At 46.1% G+C, this 23,946-nt stretch overlaps 1 protein-coding gene across 7 annotated transcripts in view; it reads right to left on the bottom strand.

Moving 5' to 3' along the window:
- Window positions 1-23,946, bottom strand: part of DCUN1D2 (defective in cullin neddylation 1 domain containing 2) — a 33,499-nt gene that overhangs the window by 9,392 nt on the left and 161 nt on the right. For 3 of the 7 annotated variants that reach the window (XR_004678835.1, XR_004678834.1, XM_035003010.1), the window contains exons 2-5: window positions 17,746-18,145; window positions 15,031-15,199; window positions 13,025-13,069; window positions 7,030-7,178 (exon numbers count right to left, since the gene is read on the bottom strand). Coding sequence is in view for 5 of the 7 variants with exons in the window: in XM_035003010.1 (XP_034858901.1) it covers window positions 7,030-7,178; window positions 13,025-13,069; window positions 15,031-15,199; window positions 17,746-17,800 (418 nt within the window). In the remaining 2 variants the exon portion in view is untranslated. Of the gene's footprint in view, window positions 1-7,029; window positions 7,179-13,024; window positions 13,070-15,030; window positions 15,200-17,745; window positions 18,146-18,544; window positions 18,648-23,511; window positions 23,536-23,946 lie in introns of those variants that run through there. The other 4 variants (XM_035003012.1, XM_035003011.1, XM_035003013.1 and 1 more) reach the window with 4 other exon arrangements.

Here is a 23,946-nt window from a genome sequence, read left to right as displayed (position 1 = left end):
CCCCCCCCCCCACCGTGCTCCTGCCCCACCCGCTCTCCACCCCTGTCCCACCCCTGCCCCCAGCCCCGCCCCTGCAGGTGTCCCACCCCCACCCTTCCCCTCCTGGAGCTGGTGTGTCCCACGCCAGCGCTGGGACAGAAGAGCTACGGGCTGAGCTCTGCCTGAATCCCTGACCCAAAGGATCCTGAGGAGTAGAAAACGATCGCTGTTTGAAGCCTCTGTGCTTCGAGGTACTTTGTGATAAAGTGGGTCTGGGATGCAGCCTGAGAACCCGCCAGCTCCCAGGTGATGCCGATTGGCTGGTCTGCAGACCTTGCTGTGCAAGGACCTAAGATAAGCAGTCACGCTGAAATAATTCCTTACTACTTTCCACCCCTGGCAAGGTGACTTGGCAATCGTAAGACAGACGTTCTCACAAGCAATACCTACGCATGAAGGCTGAACGAAGTCTAAGTCTTCGATCACTTTCCTCTGAACATCAAAAGGGAAGAATCCCATACATTGCAAAATATCAATAGATACAAGTAAACATTTCTAACAGAAGTTTAATTATCCGAAACTATACTGAAGATCCTAAAGTTACAGAATGAAGCAGACAGAAAGGGTCCCCATTTCACAGTAAAGAGTAACTGCTGTCGTTTGGAAATTTGGATCAAACTCATTATCACTTTGAAAAAATGAAGTAAAATAAAGATCTAAGAATTAAGCTGTGCAAAATAAAGCATTACCTAAACTTTCCTTTTGAAGTACAATAATTAGCTCAGACCTGAATTAGCCAAATTTTAGGAAAGCATGGAAGGCACCATTTCTTGCTCAGGTGAGTATTACTTAGGGAAAAGCAGGAAACAGAAGTTAGAAGAAAAGCAGCATAAGAATACTACCCCACAGCAGAAAGGGCGCTTGTCCTCCCCAACCAAGGGGTCTTCTTACAGATGCCCACGAGCACAGAGTGAGCCCACCCAGCCACCTCTGGGTGTGTCAGGGTCTAGAAAAGCCTGCTACTGCTGTCTTGACACTCACGGCAGGCACTAGCCAGTCACCGGCTTCAATTTCTAACGACTATCTTGCCTCAGCCCCTTAGAAAGGAATCGAACGGAACAGAGAAGATGGTAAAGCAGAAGTTTTCATTCCACAAGTAAGAAATCAGCTCATAAAAGAATAGTCTTGGGCATACCTGTTAGGGCTATCACGAAAAAGGGAAAAACCCCACATGAAAACCCCCAGGAAGTAACAGGTGCCGGCAAGGACGTGGAGACAGCACAGCTCTGCCGGCAACAAGGTCAAGTGGGCAGCCGCCATGGAGACAGCATGGTGGTTCCTCGGGAAATTCAACACAGATTTACACACTGCCCAGCAATTCCACGTTGGGAATAAGCCCAAGGAACTGAGAAGCAGGGGCTCGAGCAGACGTGTGACGAGCCATGTTCACAGCAACGTTCCTCACGACAGCTAAAGCTGGAAGCGACCCAAGTGTCCACCATGGACGAATGCGTGAACAACATGCAGTGTGCACACCGCGCACACGGGGAGTATCGCTCAGCCTTACAAAGGAAGGAGACTGACACGACAGGATGAGCCTTGGGGACACTGGGGTAAAAGGACACACGCTGCAAGTTACCTGCGGGAGTCAACTGCACAGACAGGGCGGAGCAGGGTGGTACCAGAGGCTGGGGGGTGTCACTGGTGGGGAGAGTCCAGTTCTCAGGGTAAGAACGTTCTGGAGACGGGTGGGGGCAGTGGCTGGACAACAGTGGGGATGCTGCTAGTTCCACTGAGCTGCCCACTTAAAACAGAGTGTAAAGAAAAAGGAAGAAAAGAAGGAGAGGAGAGGAGAGGAACAACAGGCTGGGGGAGAAGCCCCCAAGGGCCCCTGATGAAGATTGAGGATGAGCAGCTGTGTGCTTCAGCCCCTCCTGTCTGTTCCCTCTTGTTTTAAAGAGAGGGAGGGGTGAGGAGGGGCAGAGGGAGAGGGAGAATCTCAAGCAGGCTCCACACCCAGCACGGAGCCCAATCGGGGGCTTGATCCCACAACCCTGAGACCAAACCTAAGCCGAAATCAAGAGTAGGTTGCTCAACCCACTGAGCCACCCAGGCACCCCTACTTTCTGTCCCTTAAACAAGCGACTGATGACAAGGAAAGTTCCTCGGCATTTGGAAGGGTTCTGGAAATGTGGGAGAGGAAGCATGGTTTTTATTTTTTTATTTTTTTTAAAGATTTTTATTTATTTATTTGACAGAGAGAGACACAGCGAGAGAGGGAACACAAGCGGGGGAGTGGGTGAGGGAGAAGCAGGCTTCCAGCCTAGCAGGGAGCCCGATGCGGGGCTCGATCCCAGGACCCTGGGATCATGACCTGAGCCAAAGGCAGACGCTCAGTGACTGAGCCACCCAAGCTCCCCGGAAGCATGGTTTTTAAATTTCTGTGAATCTTCACATAAAAACAGAAAAAGCACATGGACAGCATAACCCAAACCAAAGGCAGCATTTATAGTGCCGTCCAGGCAGGAGAGGACAACCCGCCAGCAGCCACACGCCCTGCGAGGCTGTGGGGGTCAGAGCGGCACGGGGTCTCTGGCGGATGGAACAATGGGGGCCTCAGGCCGCAGCAGGTCCTCACCACAGAGCCTGGCCAGGACAAGGGGAGAAGACCCTGAACTGGGCCGATGGTGACCAGCAGAAGGTGGGTGCAGGGACTGCCCCAAGTGGGTCCCCATGCACCCCAGGACCCACCCGCCAGGCCCCTCCCAAACAGGGCCTCACCACACAGGCAGTGGGGAGTGGGCAGCAGGGACATCAGAGACCGGAAAGACAAAAGCAGGGAGAGTGACAGGCGGGAAACCTCAGGAAGCAAACCTCCCTGTTGTACACGACATGCACACGCATACACGCATACCCACCGGCAGGCGAGTTCCCGCACACGGGTGAGCCTACTGAGGAAAGTGCCCCAAACCAGCCTCTTAGAAGCTCAAGAAAGTAATTTCACAGGGGCGCCTGGGTGGCTCAGATGGTTAAGCGTCTGCCTTCGGCTCAGGTCATGATCCCAGGGCCCTGGGATCGAGTCCCGCATCGGGCTCCCTGCTAGGCAGGGAGCCTGCTTCTCCCTCTGCCTCTCTCTCTCTCTCTGACTCTCATGAATAAATAAATAAAACATTAAAAAAAAAAGAAAGTAATTTCACATAAAAATGAGCGAGCAAAAACCATGATACCTTATTCTAAGAAAAAACGATGATGCAGATTGTCACCCCAGGAAAGCAACACCTTCCATTTCAAACAGGCGAAGAGATCAAGAAATGACAAGACACAGGGAGAACAGCACGCACACAACAGAGAGACTCGGGAGGAGAGGACAAAGCTCAGGAACCAGAAATGGAAGAAACTGGTTCAGAAATAGCTAAGTTAAAAGGAGGACCCAGCAAAGAGGCTCGACAGACAGCGGCCTGAGAGAAAGAGGTGGACAGGGAGGGCAACTCTTCCGGTAAAGAGACAGTGAGGAGCTGCAAGGGCTGGAGAGGAAGGGCGCGTCTGGAGGGCTCAGTCCTGTCAGGGGGAGAAAGGAGAGCTGCGGGCAGGGCGAGAGCCCTTCTGGAGGAAGACCAGGAAGGGTTTGGGCGAGGGCACACTGGTCCTGCAGGGCCAGCACTCAGGCATCGTCAGCAGCAACCGCCGGGCCTCGAGGAGAAAGAAAAACAATCCTGGGGGCGTCCTGGGCAGGGCAGTCAGAGCACTGTCAGAGGACTGAGTCCGCAGCTGGGACCAGAAGAGAGTGGGAGGACACACATAAGACATTCAAGGAAGGAAGCACTTGAGCCAAGACCTTATGCCCAGGCCTGCTCGAGCACGCAGGGCCGGGGCCTCCCAGCAGGTGCACGCGGAGGGCGGCGGCACCGTCCCCCGGGCCAGCGGCACCCGGTCGGTGTGCGCAGCGAACACGCAGACCGCTGCTCAGAAAGAGCATGTAACCTTTACAAACAATCCTCAGCATCTACATAGGTGGCAGAAGAAAGGAAATACGGTTGTCATACAGAAAACCTTAAGTTAAAAAAAGTCCTGCAGTCCTGCATTTGAATGAGAAGCACTAGCATGAAGCTGTGTTTACCGAAAAATCTAGAAATAGTGGCCAGGTCGGTATTCAAGAGCACGCTACTGGCGGCATTCTGGTCAGTAAAAGAAACCAGGGCCGCCTGCAGAAATGGCCAGCCTCAGGTCTGGGGCAGGAAACAAAGATGATGAGCCCCAAGCAGCCTGTCCTGGTGGGTAGGGAGGCAACAGCCACACACTCCCGGTCACATCGAGGACGCCGGGGCCGACCCGCAAGGGCTCCCCGCCCGCTCCCCCGGCCACAGGCGGAATAATTCTCTCTGAGCTTCAGCTGAAACCTTCACCTGTGATTCAGTCCATGAGTTCACAGTGATAGGACAAAAATACACGCTGATGGATCCAAAGGATGCCAGGCAGTCTGTTATCTTGACACGGGAGAAAGGCACAGAAGCAAACATTTATCCTGCCGTCCCTAGATGAGCTGCAGCCGCTGGGAGCAAGGCATCTCCTTGTTAAGAGTCTTCTACGTAATACAAGAAAGAACCACAGAGTTGGCCACGGCGGGTGGACAGATGTGGGCAGTGAGTTGCATAAGCAGCGTTGAGCGTCCCAAACAAAAGACGGCCAGAGGCAGGGTCTGATCCAGACAGCCCTCACCGCCTACAGTCTCCCCGAAGGCTGGAAGGTGAGTGTGCGTCGACCCGGGACACCCCCAGGTGCACACCAGCACCGTTGGGCAGCAGACTGGCCACCTTACGGGTGTCAGAGCCAGTAACATTTTACCCGTTTTTCTTAGTTGTCCTAACATAATTAAAAATAAAAACACTCCTCATCCTGTTAAATAAACCAGAGGCTGGCAGTCCAGGCCCTGTTAGCCCAGATGGAGGGCGGGTGATTTTGGAAGGGACCTGGGACCCCCGGCCCTCCCATACGCCTGTCGCTCTTTCTCAGATGGCCCCTCTGAGGGCCATGCATACCTCGGAAGCCGCCCCCGTACACCACGCTGCCTCCCCTGGCAGGCTCCTGACCCTGCCACAGTGGAAACGGCAGTGAAGATGGAATTCCTCCAGGTGTGTAAGTCTGTACCGCTGAGAACGGAGCTGCGATATATCAGACAAAAATAAAGCGGAGGTGGGGGCGCCTGGGTGGCTCAGTTGGTTGGGCGACTGCCTTCGGCTCAGGTCATGATCCTGGAGTCCCTGGATCGAGTCCTGCATCGGGCTCCCTGCTCGGCAGGGAGTCTGCTTCTCCCTCTGACCCTCCCCTGTCTCATGTGCTCTCTCTCTCAAATAAATAAATAAAATCTTAAAAAATAAATAAATAAAGCGGAGGTGGAAAGTGTCCTCAGACAGCCAGTCCACAGCCTGATGTCATGAGACAGCACCACACACACGAGGACGCTCCAGCCAACCAACCGTTACAGTGACCTTGACCAAAATCACACCATCTCCTACCTAAGGTGACACTCTAGCCTTGTAATCTGGCTTAAGACTCTGTGACCACCAGGTGACCTGTCCTCAGGGCACGCTGTGGCCACTCTCTGAGAGAGCAAGAAAGCTTCTCCCATCCATACGGAACAAATGATGGGGCACGTCACTCTCAAGGGTTCCAACCATGACATGACCACATGAAGCAAACGACCAGAGGAATCACCACGGTTTTGGTTGGTTGTTGCTTTCAAAAAATGAAGTGAAGGCATTTGTACAGAAACAGAACTGTGACTCTTTTAGGAGTTTAAAAATTGTGATATATTTTGCTCATACAACATATAAGCATAGTATGAAACAAGGAAATTGAGACTAACAAACTACAAGATGTGAGCAAACTGGGAAGTACCTTCGCCCAGAACCTGTTGAAAGGTGGGTCCTGAGTGTCCTGAGAACGTGGAGACCACACACCAGGCCAGACAAGCACAGAGCACAGGGCAGTTCTCCCCTACCTCCACCCCCCCCCCCCCCCCCCCCCCCCCCCCCCCACAGAAGAACCCCCCCCCCCCCCCCCCCCCTGCTCTGGGACAGAAGAACCTGCCCCCACCCCCACCCCTGCTCTGGGACAGAAGAGCCTGCCCCCTCAATGTGCACCTGCATTTGATATGCTGACAGGAGAAGGAAAGGAAGAATGTCAGAGACAGAAGGGATAAGAATATTTACTGCTCACACACACCTGCAAACATGCATGAGCGAAATCAGGCCCTGAAATCAGCTGTTTGCAGTGGATTTTTCTATCTACGGATTTCAAGCCCCTTTTGGTTTCCTATCTAAATTTGCTTACTTTATAATACTGCTTTATGTTTAAGAGCTCTTCCTCAAAACCTTCTAATACACCTGTTTAATCTCTATTTAAAGACCATGTAAGTCCCTGCTCCAAACTTGTAAGACATTTTACTGAACTAACCATATCTGTTACATTAAACAGAAATAAATTATATAGTACTCAGGAGGAAAAACAAATGAAAACAAGCAGAATAAAACCCTCAAAGAAACCAAAACTCAGACTGAAAATTTAAGTTAGGAATTTTCCAAATGTACGTATGTAGTAATAAACAAGTTATGTTATGGCAAAATTGTACAACTCTGAAAGAAGTACTAGAATGTGATCCAAGGCACGTCAGAATTGTCTCCCAGGACAGGACTCATGTCACCTGGCTGGTCCCAGCAACACCATTTGCCGACCACACACCTGGCTGGTAACACTGTTGACACTGATTGTTGGCTTCTCTGACCCACGAGTCAACTGGACAAAACATGACAGAACAGGGAGCATTTGCATATTAGTTTACATTTTGAAATTTAAATATTTAAACCCAGAGCTGGAGAGTGACTACCAAATGCTGGTGATAGAGGGCGGCCGGCCCGCGAGCGGCGCAGTGCAACCCGCGGAGAAAGGACCGCTCAGGAGGAACTGCCGCGGCAGGACCGTCACCTGGCTGGTTGTACCCACTGTCAGTCTCATGAAGATGTGGCTTCCTACGAATGTGGATTTTACGCTCACCTAAACCCTTCTGCCCGGGGTTCTTAGCGAAGGTAAAGGTAAACTGATAAAAATCCTTAAACTTCACCGTGTCCTTCAGTTCCTGCTCCAGTCTTGGCAGAAGGGCTCTCAGCTTCTCCGTGCTGTCACACCTGCAATGAGAGACAGCGCTGTGGTGGTGGGAGACATGCCTCCCCGCCCGCCCGGCAGCTCCCTGGTGCCCGCGGGCTGCAGCGGCCTGACGCTCGGGTGACGCTCGGGTCCCAGGAGGCAGACAGCTTGTGGGCCCCCTGCCCTGGCTAAAAGGACTGACGTCCCAGAACTGATTGTGGTGATGGCCGCACTGCTCTGCGAAGACACCAAAACCACCGACCTGTAGACTTTAAGTGGGCGAACTCTACAGTACATGAATTATATCTTAATAAAAAAAAGAAGAAAAGGAAAAAACAAAACCCACAATTGCTTGACTTCCTCTGTATGAGTTGGAATACAGACACACTTTCACCCACACACAGGCCAGGGCCCTGGGATGACAGTCGGGCAAGTCAGAAAGACCCCATCTCCTCAGCCACCTCGTGGAGCCGAGCCACTCTGCCAGCTCCCCATCTTGGGGTCTCTTCCTACGGAAGAGTTAAGGCTAGAGTTAAAAAATCCAAGTATGATAAAACGCAACTTCACTGCTTTATATTTGGGTTTTCTGGATGGGGGAGGGGGACACAGGTGAGGGGATTGAGTGCACTTATCAGGATGAGCACTGAGTCATGTACAGAACTGTTGAATCACTATGTGGTTCACCTGAAACTAATACAACAATACGTTAATTATACTGGAGTTTTAAAAATAAATAAATTTAAAGTAAATAAATAAATAATAAAATTGGATTTTCCTCCAAAAAGTCAACAACCTTTAAGAATACTAAAAAGCCTTGGGACTCCTGGGTGGCTCAGTTGGTTAAGCGCCTGCCTTCGGCTCAGGTCATGATCCCAGAGTCCTGGCATCAATTCCCACATCGGGCTCCCTGCTCAGCGGGAAGCCTGCTTTCTCCCTCTCCCTCTGCCCCTCCCCCTGCTTGTGCTTCCTCTCTCTCAAATAGATAAAATCTTAAAAAAAAATTAAGAAAGAATATGAAAACTCCTTCAAAGCAGAAATCTAGAATAGCAAAACATAAAATCTGTCTTTTTTACTTCGACTACCCAGCAAGGAAAAGAATAACAGGCACGCTTCACAGTCAGCAGGGCTTTGGAGAGAGCAGAACACCATGCATCAGCAGCCACAAGCCCAGGAGGCACAGCCCTACAGCTCCAGGGACCCACACCGAGGGTGGTCGGGGGCAGCGCCTTCCCCACCACTGGCCTTCCCTCTATGGGGCCACTGCGGGCCCTCCTGTGTGCCTGCATCACCCCCGAACGAGCACTCCCTGACAGTTGGCTACCTCAACTCGGAACTTTCTTCATGGGAACTCATGGTGTTATTTCTGTGTCGAGTCTGTGAGGTTCACTATGCTGACTCAGTGGAGTCATCATTTTCTGTGTCAAGGAGCATTCCCCTGTGTTCATACTTCCTAACTTATATATCCCACCGATGGTAACTATTCTGGCTGTTTCTGTTTTCTGGTAACAAAGAAGGTTGTTAAAAAGGTTCCTGTACAGGGGCGCCTGGGTGGCTCAGTCGTTAAGCGTCTGCCTTCGGCTCAGGTCATGATCCCAGGGTCCTGGGATCAATTCCCACATCAGGCTCCCTGCTCGGCGGGAAGCCTGCTTCTCCCTCTCCCACTCCCCCTGCTTGTGTTCCCTCTCTCGCTGTGTCTGTCAAATAAATAAATAAAATTTTTAAAAAAAGGTTCCCATACATGTCTCCTGGCACACACATAAATGTGCTAGGTTAGGTGCAAGCCCAAGTGGGCCAGCTGGGTCACAGGGTCCACGAACCTTCAGTGATGTGATATCAAACTGTTTTCCAAAGAGACTGTCTGCTTCACACCACCCCCAGCAGGAGAGCAGGGTTCCTTTTGCTCCCATTTTCACTGTCTTACCTTAGCCATTTCACAGAGACAGTTCACTGTAGTTTTAACCTGTACTTCCCCAGTGAACGAGACTGAACTTCTTGTATTTTGACTGGCTATTTGGAAATTCTCTTTTGTGAAGTGCCTGTTCAAGTCTCCTGTCCGGTTTCAACTAGGTAGCTTTTTCTTATTGTTTTCAGGCTTTCTTTACATATGAAGGACACAAGCCTTTGTCAGCTAAGCAGTTTTAAAGTACTCTCACCCAGAATGTGGACTGCCTTTTCACTCCCTTGGGGGTGTTTCTTGATGATCAGTTCTTATTCTTAGTATAATATTCTCTCAGTCTTCTTCTTCCCAGTGTTTGCTTGTGTTCAAATTTTCCCTACTGCATGGTCATAAAGATACCCTCCTGCGTGATTTTCCCAGAGGCTTCCAGCTCTTGCCTTTAGGCTTTCACACGGACATTGTGCACTGGGAACTGTTTTTTTATGTATGGTGTAAGGTAGGGATCAAGGTAAGTTTGTGACTAGCCAATGCTCACAGAACCATTTACTGAGAAGATGTCCTTTCCTCACTTCTCTGAAGTGCTGCACTGGCCAGAAGTCAAATGTACACGTGTACGTGCATTTGTTTCTTTTTTTTTTTTTTTTAAAGATTTTATTTATTTATTTGAGAGAATGAGAGAGAGAGCACATGAGAGGGGGGAGGGTCAGAGGGAGAAGCAGACTCCCTGCCGAGCAGGGAGCCCGATGCAGGACTCGATCCAGGGACTCCAGGATCATGACCTGAGCCGAAGGCAGTCGCTTAACCGACTGAGCCACCCAGGCGCCCCAGATTCTTTTATTTTTTAATGATTATTTATCTATTAGAGAGAGGGTGAAAGAGAGAGCATGAGCAGCGGGGAGCAGCAGAGGGAGAAGCAGACTCCCTGCGGAGCAGGGAGCCCGATGCGGGACTCGATCCAGGGACTCCAGGATCATGACCTGAGCCGAAGGCAGTCGCCCAACCAACCGAGCCACCCAGGCGCCCCGTGCATTTGTTTCTTGCTCCCCATTCTGTCCCACTGGTCTATTTATCTCTGTAGTGGTGCCATGTAGTCTTAATTACTGCAGCTTGAAAAGTCCTAATTAGCTGGGAGAGCAAATCTTCCCACCTTGTTAAAAGCTGTTGACTATTCTTGACTGAATTTGCATATACATTTTAACTCCATTTGTCAAATTACACATATAAAACTACTACTTACCGGGGTTTTGATTGATATCACACCAAGTTCATAGACAAAGTTAGGGATAAAATACTGACTGTTCCAATCTATGAATGAGGTTTATGTCTCTATTTATTCAGATTTCCTGCCTCTCAATGAGTTATTTACTCTATGGAGGTAGCACACAACTTTAGATTTATCCGAGGTGTTTTGTATTTTTCATGCTACTGAAAATGGCGTATTTTTAAAATTCATTTTGCTTTGTTGTATTGTTGCATTCAGTATTCTGTAATAAGATTGATTCTTGTTTGCTGATCTTCGGTCCTGCAGTCTGGCTGACCTCACTTATTGATTCCAATATCTTACCTGTGGATCAGACCAGGTAACACCTCCTGTTCAATGCTGAATAAAAGTAGGCATTCATGTTCCAATTAAGTATATATCCTGTAGGATTTGGCAGGAAAGGTGGGGGGCGGGTCAGCTTAAGGACTATCCCTGGTTTGTGGTACATTCTCTTTCAAAAAATTATGAATGAAATTGAGTTTCATTAAACCCATTTTATGGGTTTGAGATAATCCCCCCTTTTCTGTTGTTAATAAATTACATTGATTGACTTATTATAAACAAATCTCACAATCCTGGGCTATAACAAACTTTGTCATGATAAATTATCCTGATTTTTTCATTGATTTATCTTGGGGGCTGGATTTAGTTTGTTGATAATTTGTCTAAAATTTTTTCATCTTATGCATCTCTTGAATCTCATGACTGAAAGTGGCCAATAATTTTCCATTCTCAAAATATCCTTTTGTGCTTGCTTCAGCAGCACATTTACTGAAATGTCCTTTCTAGGTTTTGTTATCCAGGTTGTGTTGGCCTCAAAACAAATCAGAAAGTGTTTCTTCCTGTATGATTCTCTAAGAGGTTGTGTAAAGTTGGTGGCAGTCTCTTCATTAAATGTCCTGTAGGATGTGCTGGTACACCAATCCTGGCCAATTGTTTTCTTTTTGAAAAGATTTTAAATTATGGGTTCAAATTTAAGAGTTACAGAACTATTTATGTGTCCATTTCAGTAAATTGTATTTTTAAGAGAATTCCTCTCTTGCATCCGGGTTTTCACATTTACTAGCACAGAGTTGGTAGTAATATATTCTTATCTTTTAACATCCATAGGATCTACAGTGATGTCTCCCTTTTCATTCCATATTGGTTATTTGTTACTACTTTTGTAAATCTTCTCAAACAGCAAGCTTCTGGTGTTATGGATTTTTTCTATTAACTTCAGTTCTATTTCCTTAAATTACTGCCTGTTTAAAAAAAATAATTCCTGGGGCGCCTGGGTGGCTCAGTCGTTAAGCATCTGCCTTCGGCTCAGGTCATGATCCCAGGGTCCTGGGATGGAGCCCCGCATCGGGCTCTCTGCTCAGTGGGAAGCCTGCTTCTCCCTCTCCCACTCCCCCTGCTTGTGTTCCCTCTCTCGCTGTGTCTCTTGTCAAAAAATAAATAAAATCTTTAAAAAAAAATTAATTCCTTTCCTCTACACTCTTTGAGTTTAATTTCCTGCTCTTTTTCTACTTCTTGAGATGGATGCTCTCCTTAATGATTTTCAACTCTTCCTTCTAAAATATGCATTTAAGAAGTTGAATCCTGCAAGTTTTCATGTGTAGTGTTTTCTTCATGATTCAAAATATTTTCTAATTTCCACTGTAACTTCTTACTCCCAAGGGTTTTCAGGAGTATACAATATCTACACATATTTCAAAAACCTATCAAGTCATTTTTGTTCTACCTTAATTGTATTGTGGTCAGAAAATATACTGTGTATCATTTCAATCCTTTGAAATTTGTTGCAACTTATTTTATGGTGCGGTTTATAGTCGATATTTATAAATGGTCTACTCTTCTTCTGTAAAGAGTATGTATTCTTCAACATCAAAGGCAATGTTCTAAGTACGTCCATTAGGCCATTTGTTGTGCTGTCCAAATCTCCTATTTCCTTACTGATTTTCCACCTGCTCATTCTATCAGTTGCTAAGATGTGTGTGAGAATTCCCCACTTTGATTGTAATTTCTATCTTTCTCTTGTAGTGTTTATTTTTGCTTTAAATATTTTTTTTTTTTTTAAAGATTTTATTTATTTATTCATGAGAGACAGAGAAAGAGAGGCAGAGGGAGAAGCAGGCTCCCAAGGAGCAGAGAGCCCGATGCGGGACTCGATCCCAGGATCCTGGGATCATGACCTGAGCCGAAGGCAGACGCTCAACGATCTGAGCCACCCAGGAGCCCTATTTTTGCTTTAAATAATCAATTGCCTTCCATGTGAAATAAACCCTTCCTCATTATGAAACGTCCTTCATTATCTCTAGAATTAGAACTTTTTGCCTTTAAAGCTTGTTTTAATATTGACATAGCCACACCAAATTTTTTTGGTTAAATGTTTGCCAATTACATCAACTTTTATTCTTCAAATTGTTCTGTGCCCTTATGTTTTAATCGTATCTATTGTAAGCAGTATACACAATAGTTGAGTTGATTTTCTAAAATCCATCCAATATTTAGTTTACTTACATTTAATGTAATTTAATGTAAGAGCTCTTAACTGTGATGAAGTCCAACTTATTAATTTTTTCCGTTACAGCTAGTGCTTTTTATTCCTTAATCTGGGTTTTAATAAAGATACTCTCCCACATTTTGTCGAGAACTTTAAAGTTTTCACTTTCTTGTACAGGTGTGCAATCCAGCCCACATCCATCTCTAACTGTGGCCAGTGCTCTGACGCAGGGACCGAGGTGATGTGTTCTCAGGCTCACCCAGTTATTTCGGTGTCAGCTGCTGAAAAGACTCTTCTCTCCCCACTGAAATAATAAAAATTGACGAACAATCTTCAGATGAAAAGTACGAAGACTTCACTACTTCATTTCAAGACTTACCTAATGCTACAATAATGAAGTCTGCGTGCTGCAGGGCTAAGGATAAAGAGACCCACCAACTACAACAGAGTCTAGAAACAGATCCACAATATGGCCAATTTCTTGTTTTTACAAAGATGTCAAGGAATTTCATGACGTTTATTCAGTTCACTTACGAATCCACAAACCCCAAAGAAAGGATGTAGGATTAACTGTTACAGGTAGGTATTCCAACCACTGTCAGGGGTTAATAGCCAGGAAAAAGTGTGAAAAATAATAGAGCTGACACAAAACCCAAAGTATTTTTTAAAGCTTAGTGCTGTTTAGACTACAACAGTCTTTTACATCCCTAAAAGCACTGAGGTCATCTCTACAATACAGTTTACTGTCACACTCATGATACTTAGTATACAGTACTTTAATATCTACAAAGTGCTTTCCCTTTTAACTGCCCTGTGAGATGTGAAGAGCTGCACCATTAAGTAGCACTAAGTTATAATCTTAAATTACATATAAGGAGGCATGAATTTACCTAACACATTTTGGGAATCACACTCAAAATCTTAAAAATACATGTTTTAAATTATAACACTTATTAGGATAACAGACAGGAATTTTTAAAATTTACCCGTACGACGTATTTCTAGATCATGCCTAAGAAATGCAAGTGTTGGGCGCCTGGGTGGCTCAGTTGGTTAAGCAACTGCCTTCGGCTCAGGTCATGATCCTGGAGTCCCTGGATTGAGTCCCGCATCGGGCTCCCTGCTCGGCAGGGAGTCTGCTTCTCCCTCTGGCCCTCCCCCCTCTCATGCTCTCTGTCTCTCATTCTCTCTCTCGCAAATAAATAAAAAATCTTAAAAAAAAAAAAAGAAAAAAAGAAAAAGAAATGCAAGTGTTTCCACAAGAAGCACTTATTTCCAAAATCTCCCATTTGGGGAAGGTTCTAGCAGATGGGGGAAAGTGTAGTACCATGCCAGGAGGATGATTCTGTAATAGGTGTTTCCCATTCTAGAATTCCCTGTAGTTCACCTTGGCTTTCCTGAGCACACAGAACATGAAGCACCATGCTGCCGCACCATTGTCGCAGAGATGTCTTTTGTTTGGTTTTATACAACCACCAGCCGTAGGGTAAGTCTTGTAGAGTTCATCATCTGAACACACAAGACTGTTATACGTAACAGATTCATCGGCTTAGTGGAAAAGCCATTCTATTCTTCCCCCTGGGATGCTGTACGTCCATGCCTCAAGAACATGTTTACCTTAGACTTTTAAGCTCCTTCAGCAGCTAAAAATAAGCTAGTTTAAGTCGTCAACACTGAAATATCACAGTATCAGCAAGTCAAGCAAGTTGGCATTTAGACCACCCTAAGAAATAGCTCAGTAAGTTCCACGATTAGAAGACATTTACATTACATGCTTTCATTTACTTCTCTGACTTATCTGACAAGTGAGAAACATCTTAAGTTATTAATGAAGCTTTTATCCCAACCCTGTGGGGAGAACAGAGAAGTGTTACAAGCAAAAAACCAAAATGGTATTTTATTGATGTTTAACATAGCAACACAAATAATACATTTAGGATACAGCATCATGAAATAAATTGAATGGCTGAAGACAAACAAAAACACCCTGGTATTTACTGTGAATTCAAAACTGGAAGGATAAAAATTAAAAAGAAAAAAGTAAATTACAAAAGGGATAAATCTGAATGTACTAAATAAAACTTTAACTGGAGTTTAAAAGGAAACCAAAGGCTATTATTAATAGAGAAGAGGCATAAAAAATTTATAAGATACACACAGAAAATAAATTAATTTGAAATGAATGTTTATAGGTTGTTGAAAAATAATTAATGTTGAAAGCATCTTCCTTTTCAAAAAAATTTAAACTGAGACCAATTTACTTACCCCAGCTCTGTCATGCCATCTACAAATTCCTTTTTGCTAAATTCACATTGCGTCGCTGCCCTGAATTTCCATGCTATAACCAAAACGCTGACGCTGGCAGGATCCAGGTTTAAGTCATCACAAAACTGTTGAATCCCGTCAATTCCAATTTTATTTTCATCTTGTGGGTCTACAGTTAAAATCAAGAGAGAAAGAAATTTTGCTATTTTGAAAAGTACCACTAAAATGGGTGGTTAGAATCATAGCCCTAGAAAGCATGTTTCAGATACATCAATCAATGGACCACAATTTTCTACTGTATATGAAACAGCAACAAATAATAATTTATCCAGAAAAAAAAGCCCTATTTTAAAAATCTAGGTTACTGGAGTTTAGGGGAAGAAAAAAAGAATACCGCAACTTCTTTGAGAAGACTTAATCATTAAGAAAAAAAATTAATTTCCATAAAGTAAAATAAAAATTCAACTTTATACAATTCTAGTTTGTCCAAAGGCAACCCTAACCCTAACCCTAACCCTAACTGCATCATAGGGCGCCTGGCTGGCTCAGTCGGGGTGGGGGGAGTGTGCGACTCTTGATGTCAGGGTCGTGAGTTTGAGCCCCAAGTTGGGTGTGGAGATCACTTAAAAATTTTTAAAAATCTGTAATTTTAAAAAATATTTTAAAATTTTAAAAATATTAAAAAAAATACTGCATTTGTAAAGTGTTTACAATATTATAAGTTTTTATCACAACCCTGCCAAAACAATAAAGAAACTGATGTTCTTCTTTTCAAAGTGATTTCATTTGCTATAATTTTAATGCTACCGTACAACATTTAGGTCGCAAACACTGAAATATCACAGTATCATTTAGTTCATGAATCCACATTTAATGGCTTAGAAATTCAGGCCTCCCTCACTCCCCATTTCTGGTTTAGAAATGAAATTAAGGAACTTAGCATTTATCAGAAAATCAAATAGTAAAATCTATTAGAAACATCTCAGCAAGACCTCACCAAACTAGGTCTTGTAATTTCTGACAGAATGCACGTGTACTAATATATCATCATGATGTATGTGTTAATTCTGTTGGTTTAGAAGGTATGAATAGAAAATTTGTAGCTTCTTTGCTCAAATAAAGATTAAGTGTCACAAACTTTTCTTCCATCATACAAAATTTAACTTTGGTCTCTTAAGTATTCATAGGCTACATTTTTACAGGCATGTCGTTACCAAAATAAAATAAAATAAAAAGTATGCTGTAAATTAAACAAATGAAAGCACAGGCTTCCTCCCAACCTGTTGTCCTGTATAATGAGCGAGCAGCTGTCCCAAGGGCTTCTGCTTCTCACCCGCCTTCCTATTATTCAATGCTCCCAGAGTTACAGATCTTCAGGAGAGCAAAATTGCCCCCAATGCCCTCACCTCATAAATTTCACAAGCGATAATACTATTTGAAAGTGTAGAAGTACTCATTTATTTGCATACATTAACATAATAACCAACGTTATATTTGTTAACAGTCTTTGAACAATATATCTATTTCTAGACCCAAGATGATTGCACATTGTGTCTACTTTAAATGACAAGAATTGCATGAATAAAATTAAATGATAAAAGGATACTGTTTAAACTAAAGTAGCTCTCACAAAGTATTTTTTTAAAGGCGCTAGACATATTTGAATCACTTCAGAAATCTGCATAGCATGTGACTCACAAACTTAGCTCCACTCCAATTTTTGGCAAAATTAACTTAGCCAAAAAAATTTAAAGCACATTAAAGCTTATTAAAAACGATTTTTCATTTTGAAAACCATGTTCATTTTTCAAATACAAATCTGCTCTTTCTACCACGGAGTATGTTTCTGTGCCAAAGATTAAGAAAAAAAAAGAATGTAATTTTTAATCTATTTTCAGATCTAAATAGAATAAAATATACACTTGATATTTTCAAAAGTAAAAACTGAAAATAAACAAGAATTTAAAGCCCAGGAGTTCTTCTGTTTGGGTTCATACTTGTTTAAATGAGGTTTTTGAAGGTTAACCTTAGAAAGTGCTAGAAAGAAAAAATAAACGAACTTTGAATAGTTGTTGCCTCTCCAATTCCAGCACGGACTGGACATGCGATATGAAATCCGACAGCCTGCTGAGGGAGTCAATCGGTACAGACTCATCAGAGACACTTCTTCCTGCAGCACAACCATATTTTGATGGGGAAAGCTCCGTTCTAAGTGCCGATTTTAATAAAACAACAATGGTCCCCAACTTACAGCACAAACGTTTCTTTGCTAAGAGCTGCCCACCCCCCAGCTCCCTCAACTGCCCAGCGGCTCCAGGCCCACCACGTGGCTACCCTGTGTAGCAGAAGGGCGACTTCCACCCTCAGGTCAGAGTCACTTCTTCAACTGCCCTCTCGCCAGAATCCTCCAGCTTACGCAGAAGTGCGGGGGCATGTGTGTGGCCGGGACAGCACGCCCCCCAGAAGGAGACGATGCTGCGGCTGGGCGCGCGGGCGGCAGACCCTGCCCGGACCGGCTCACCACCGCCGCGTCTGCAGAGCCCGCTCCCGTCAGCCCAGCCCGGCCCAGCCGCTCTCAGTCACCAGTCCGCTGCAGCCGAGTCCCGGAAGGAGGAGGAATAGCCGCCTGGAGGTCTTGCGAACTGGGCGTGAGACGTCCAGGAGCTAGACTACTCCTGCTGCCTGCCGTTGCCCCCGGCCGCGGCCTCCTCTTACCTCTGTAGCTGTCGTACAGCTGCTCCAGCTTCTTCTTGTCCACCGTGCTTCTCATGGGCTCCCTGAGGAAAGGTCTGGGTTCGATAACAAGTCGCCTGCAGCCACGTCTAGTTTCCCCTCATCCTGCGTTACGCAGCAGACGGCACTCCTTTGGCCACAGTGAGAAGTGCCATAAACTGGAGACCGTGTTCTTCCGAGGTGACCTACGTGTATGCGCGGGACACAGAAGCAGCAGGAAAGCCGACACCACGGGCCCAGAGCTTTGTTTCAGCGTCCCATGACCACCGCTGGTATTCCAGCCAGACTTCGCTGTTTCTCACTGGGTCAGCTTCACTGCAGAGCCCCGGGACAACACGCCCCGTTCTTCATGACTCGAGAAGACTGCACGGTCTTCTGAAAACTGAAACGACAGCAATTTAATAACAAATAGGCAAAGTGTAATCTTCAAACAATTATGAGAATCAGTATTTTACACCAAATACATTTTGATCTCTACCCGCTTCAATTTGCATAAAACACAACATTATTTTTTCCCTAAGTCTCAGGAAAATCCCTCTTCTACACATGTAGCCCTGTGATGCAGCAAGGCTGGGTGTTTGACCCAAGGTGCGACCGTATCACCACAGCCCATCTGCAGGGTCCTCTTTAGCTTCAGTTAATTTCAGGCTCTAATGAATAGGAGAAGCGCTTCACAGTTTGTAAACATTCATGTTTCAAGTTTTTCCCTGTTTAAAATCAGCAGAGCCACACTGATGAAAACATATACAGGTAACTAAGAATAGTGTTAAACACTACTTACAAAAGTTCCAAAGCAGCCACAAAAAGCCTGTTACGACTAAATGTAATAATATGAATAACAGAAATATCTGTGTATACGAGACAGAGATAAAATGGAAAAATAGGGCAGAGGCTGTGGGAGGAAGTAAATAACAAAACTGCCAAGTAACTGTACTATATATAGTACGTAAGGAAACAAAATAGCGTCCCCGCACTTCCAGATATGGGATGGTTAGGTTTGGACTTATCTAAGGTAACCTGGAAAAGGACATCAGAAATGAAAGTGACTCACTGGCCTCTGTAAATCAACAGACTCTAATCTACTAGATGCTAAAGCTCTAAAACGTTTCACAAAATAATATAAGAGGAAAAGTTTCACTTGAAAGGATTTATAGTCAATCTCGTTCAAAAAAGGATGTGACAGTTTATAAAGCCACACACAGTACATTATAGCTTACAAAAATATATAAATGGAATACACATGCCTATGGAGAGACTGAGGAGGGAAAAAGCAGGAAAGTCAGGGGTGAGACTTAGACACACACACCACATCCAAGAGATGAACGCAGGCTAAAAATTCAGCTCTGAGCTTCCCAGCTGCCAAACCAAAGACGAAAACAGGACTGGTCAGGAAAATCTGTTTTCGTAAGATTTAAAAACCTACCAGTGGCCCAGAGGTGGCCCAGCTCCTCCTGGCACTGAAACCCAAAGGAGTGGCCCCTGTGGTCACTCATGAAAGGGCGACTGCCCCATGCCCTTCCTGCCCTTCGCAGACCAGCCCCTCCCCCAATGCTGACCCTGAACAGCAGAGCAAGCTCCCAAAGCTGCTTCTCACAGCATCCCTTACTGCATGCTGATGCCAAAATAGCAGAGTACAATTCAGCAGGAAAATAACATAGTGCAGTCCAAATACACCACTCTCCAGGTACGGTCTGGGCATCCCAGGGCCCTGAGACCTCTCAGGGATTCCACCAAGACAAAACCACCTTCACAACAATCCCAAGCCATTATCTGCCTTTCTCATGCTCCCTGTAATGCAGCAGAGGCCACGTGACTTGTGATCCTTGCAAAAATGCAACATAGATATGCAATCAACTGATTATTGTTATTTTTAAATACACCAATGTTTTTAAACTTTTCATTGTAACTTCTAATACAGTAAATCCTGATGGCTACAACTCAAATAAACAAAAGCTCTTTGGGGCTCCAGCAATTTTTTAAAGTGCCTACAGGACAGGGTTCTAATAAGTCTCAGAACTGCTGATGAAGCATAACACAGGGCACTGATCTTTTGGCGACTTAGAACAAGGACGGTTCATCATTTGGGGTCTTGGGTCCCTTCTGGAAACTGGTGAAAATCACAGATCCTCTCTCCAGCAAAACATGTGGTTTTGCATAAAATGTGGGCGTTTTCATAGATCACTGAAGCCTACCTATTGGTTCCTCAGAGGCGAAGGGAAGGTGAAACTTAGGTTATAGGGCCCAGTGAGGTAGATGAGGGGCCGCTGGTCTCTGTTGCAGCTACTCAGTTCTGCAATGTGTAAATGATGGATGTGCTGTGCACCAATAAAACTTTATTTACACACACGGGCAATGAGCCTGTGGGCTGCAGTTTCTAATCCTAATCTAGACTCTAGAGGAATATATAGAATATATACTCTGTACGCTATTTCCTGAAATTGAGCCGCTGAAAAGAACTAGACAAAGAGCTTGAGGTTGTATTTTCTGGTAAGATCGAATTTAGCTAAATTAGGACAGGTCCCATATGCTTTGACAGTAAGCTGACAAAAGGGACAGCAGCATCTTTTATGAAGGTGATGGCCTCCCCGAGGGAGGGTGGGTAAAGCCAAGGGCTCCCTCAGAAACTAAAGTGGAGAGAGATGTTCCATACCTACCCAGCACATCACTAGCAATCAATGCTCCTAACATCTGTATTATGCAAATCGCCATCAGTGCTAGATTTTAAAATTCTGTCATGGTTGCAAAATAAAATTTGGTGCACATAAACAACGAAATTCAGCCATAAAAAGGAACAAAGTACTGAAAAATGCCACAATGTGGACGAAGCTTGGAAACTTTATACCAAGTGAAAGAAGTCAGACACGAAAAGCCAGATGTCATATGATTCCATTTACATGAAATATCCAGATAGGCAAATCCACAGACAGGAAGCAGCCCAGTGGCTGCCCCGGGCCTGGGGGGCGGGGGGTATGGGGAGTGACTGCTCAGTGGGCATGGGGTTTTCCTCGAGGATCATGAAGGGGTTTGGAAGTCGCCAGAGGTGGTGATAATACAACATTGTGGATGTCCTCAACACCACTGAATTATACACTTTAAAATACCTAATTTTATGTTATGCGGATTCTACTTCAAAAAAAAATTCAACATAGCATTCTCAGAACCTCCAAGATTAATTAACAGAGTAGCATACTGTTGGATAACTGAAGTATTTCACCAGGATCACACAGCTGATGGATCCGCGCCAAGTAAATGTTGGCAGATACCTGGAAGATCTGATGTCTGGTCTTGAGGTACTTTTCCTGATAATCACCTCTTGAAGCTTCTCCTAATACATGACAAAATAGTTATATCAACAGTGTAAAGAAGAATACTCCGAAAACTCTAGAAAAAGAGATACAGGAGTGTATGGACCAAGCCAGGCAAAGTGGCTTGAACTGTTGCCATGTAAGTTACCAAGTGGGTGGACGTGCAGAGAGCACAAGTCCGTCCCTCCTCCGTCTATCCCAAGTGCCGCCGGTCACGGGTGCAGGCTCTGGGTGTGTAGGAGCAGCCAAGCGTCTAAGCTTAGCCCATAAAAGTCTGTGACCAGAATGAACAGGAAAGGGATTCTCAGTCAAATTGCAACAATGTGATGTTACACCTTACAGGTTTCTCCAGAAAGTAGCCCCGACTGGAACAATGCTCACTGGCTAAGTATAAAGACTATGTGTGCTTCACGTCCAAAAGGAACTAAGAGACTCAAGTTGCAATCTGTAGAAAAAGGAACTGGCATAAAGCTTTCTAGAAGAAAATGTCTCATAAACTAAAAAATTACAGGGGATAGAAGCGAGCTCTGGATCCATTTAGATGGGCTAAATCCATGCAAAATTAATGAAGGCCCATATTTGGCAGGATCAGGGCCTACCCTTCAAGCTCATGGCCCTCACTAAGGCTTACTGCATCAAGGAAATTAACTTAGCAGCTTTTTTGGGGGAGGGGGATGGGCAGTGTTCAATTGTTTTACTTTGTTTAAATATACACAATTCTTGAAATAAAAATATGGACAATCCAGTAGAAAATCAAATAGAATCTCTACAGGAAAAGTCTAAAACATTTCAACTGTGACTTTGAAAAAAATCACCTATATAATCTGGGCACCAAGATCGCCCACATACAAAATGAAAAAAAGAAAAAAACAGTAATTTTTTAAAAAGATTTTTATTTATTTGACAGAAAGAGAGAACAAGCACACAAGCAGGGGGAGTGGCAGGCAGAGGGTGAAGCAGAATCCTCGCTGAGCAGGGAGCCTGACACGGGACTCGATCCCAGGACCCTGAGATCATGACCTGAGCTGAAGGCAGACCCTTTACTGACTGAGCCCCCCAGGCGCCCCAAGAAACAGTTATTGTTGCAGTGCCCGTCCACAGACACTTAATACAACAAAATCTTTGGTTAGGGGCAGCTGGGGCAACCATACTGATCAAATTAATGACATAAACTTTGTCTCTCCGATTTTCTGCTTTGGTGTATGGCAGGCTGGGGTGGAGTTAAATCCAAGTGTCCCCTTACACACTCTTGGATCTTCAACGGGTGCAGCGATGGCTCGGTACTCTTCCACAAGTTCGGCTCCTGCCCTTGGAGCCCCTCCCCCCCGAAGCCCGCCCTGCTGGGGGGGTGGTCCTCCAGCCTGGGCAGTGCAGCCGCTCGGAGGCCCGTGCTCCCTCTGGGTTTCTAAGCCTACTCTCCCTGGTCTTCTTGTTCCTCTGACCAGCCTTCCTCCGTCTCCTTCTCTGCTCCTCCTCCCCTAACTCTCAAGCCTCCGCTCTTTCCCCTACACATTCCTCCCGGACCACCTCCCTCCTGTTTGAAACTCTCCCACCAGCCCCCCACAACCATGAGGACAAACACCGAACCTTCTCTTCCTGTGCCCTAGAAGACTCTGCGCACCTGATTCCTGTCCCCTCACCAGTCTCCTACGCATCACCTTTCTCTGGCTCTCTGTACTCCAGCCGGCGGATCTTCCGGGTCCTGGAACCTGTCATCTCCAACCACCTATTTTGTTCCTTCTGCCTGGAGTGCTGCAACTATCCGGCCGCCCCTCCCACATCTCTCATTCTGCAGGATACAGCCCACACTGCATTACACTCTGTGTTCCTCTGGTGAAGGCTCTGTTGCCTCAGCCCTGGGGACCATCACCCAGCCCAGCCCACAGATTACTAGAACCCGTGCCTCTCCTGAGCCCGTACCCCAACCATAATAAAATAGTGGTGCATTAGTGCCTGTCTCATCTGCCAGGAAAGAGGCTCCATGAACGCCAGACCCACATCTGTCCTGCTCACAGTCAAACCCCCGCACCTAGTGCCCTACCTTCCTTGCGCAGAGAAACCTCTGAATTTATTGAATAAATGGTGACCCCCCCCCCCCGGACTACCACGGTTTCCACTACATTTTAAGAAGCCCCTCTTCTGGGCCGTCCCTCTATGTCTCCTTCTTCGGCATGACCGTATTTCTTCCCACACAAACCTGCGCTTCCTTCTAGACTTCCTCTTTGGGTCAATAACGTCACCAGCTGCTCAGGTGCCCAGGCCGGGAACTGGTAAGCTGGTTCTTCATAGTTCAGTGGAGGTCCCTCCCCCCCTCCACTCCTCCTTGTTCCCAGGGTCACCTCCTCCTGCCTAGATGATCACAACAGCCTCTAACTGGTCTTCCTGCAATCCTGAACCGTCCGGTCCAACTCCTATTCTCCCGGCAAAATACAAACAGGCCCACCTCCCACGCCGCCTTCTGAACACCTCCTGTGCTGCCACGGTCTCCTGGGCAAACTCTACTCCCCGCGCACGGAAGACAAGGCCCTGCCCGACAGCGCTACCCTTCCGGACTCCCCGGCCGCCTGCTGGCCGCTGGGCGTTGGCGTAACGCTCCAAAGCACCACCTTCCCCGCTTCATCTGGACCAGGGGCCTTGCTCCTCGTCGCCCCGGCCGCGCGCGTTTCCGCTCCAGCCCGGGTCGGAGTCGCCTCCTCCTGGTCAGACAGCCGCAGGCTCCCACCTGCGCGCCTCCCCGCAGAGCCCTCCGGGCCCGAGGCCGGCCGGCGACCCCGCCACTCCCGCGACCTTCGCGCCCGCGCTCCCCAGCCTCCGCCCAGTCCCGCCCCGACCCCGGCGCCCCCTCGGCCCCCGGCGCGCAGGAGGGACCCGGTGGGAG

Source organism: Mirounga leonina, unplaced genomic scaffold (genome assembly GCF_011800145.1).
Source record: "Mirounga leonina isolate KUSES-001 unplaced genomic scaffold, KU_Mleo_1.0 Mir_127, whole genome shotgun sequence".
Lineage (NCBI taxonomy): Eukaryota > Metazoa > Chordata > Mammalia > Carnivora > Phocidae > Mirounga > Mirounga leonina.
The sequence above is the reverse complement of the archived record's forward strand: the minus strand, read 5'-3'. Positions and strand labels throughout refer to the sequence as shown.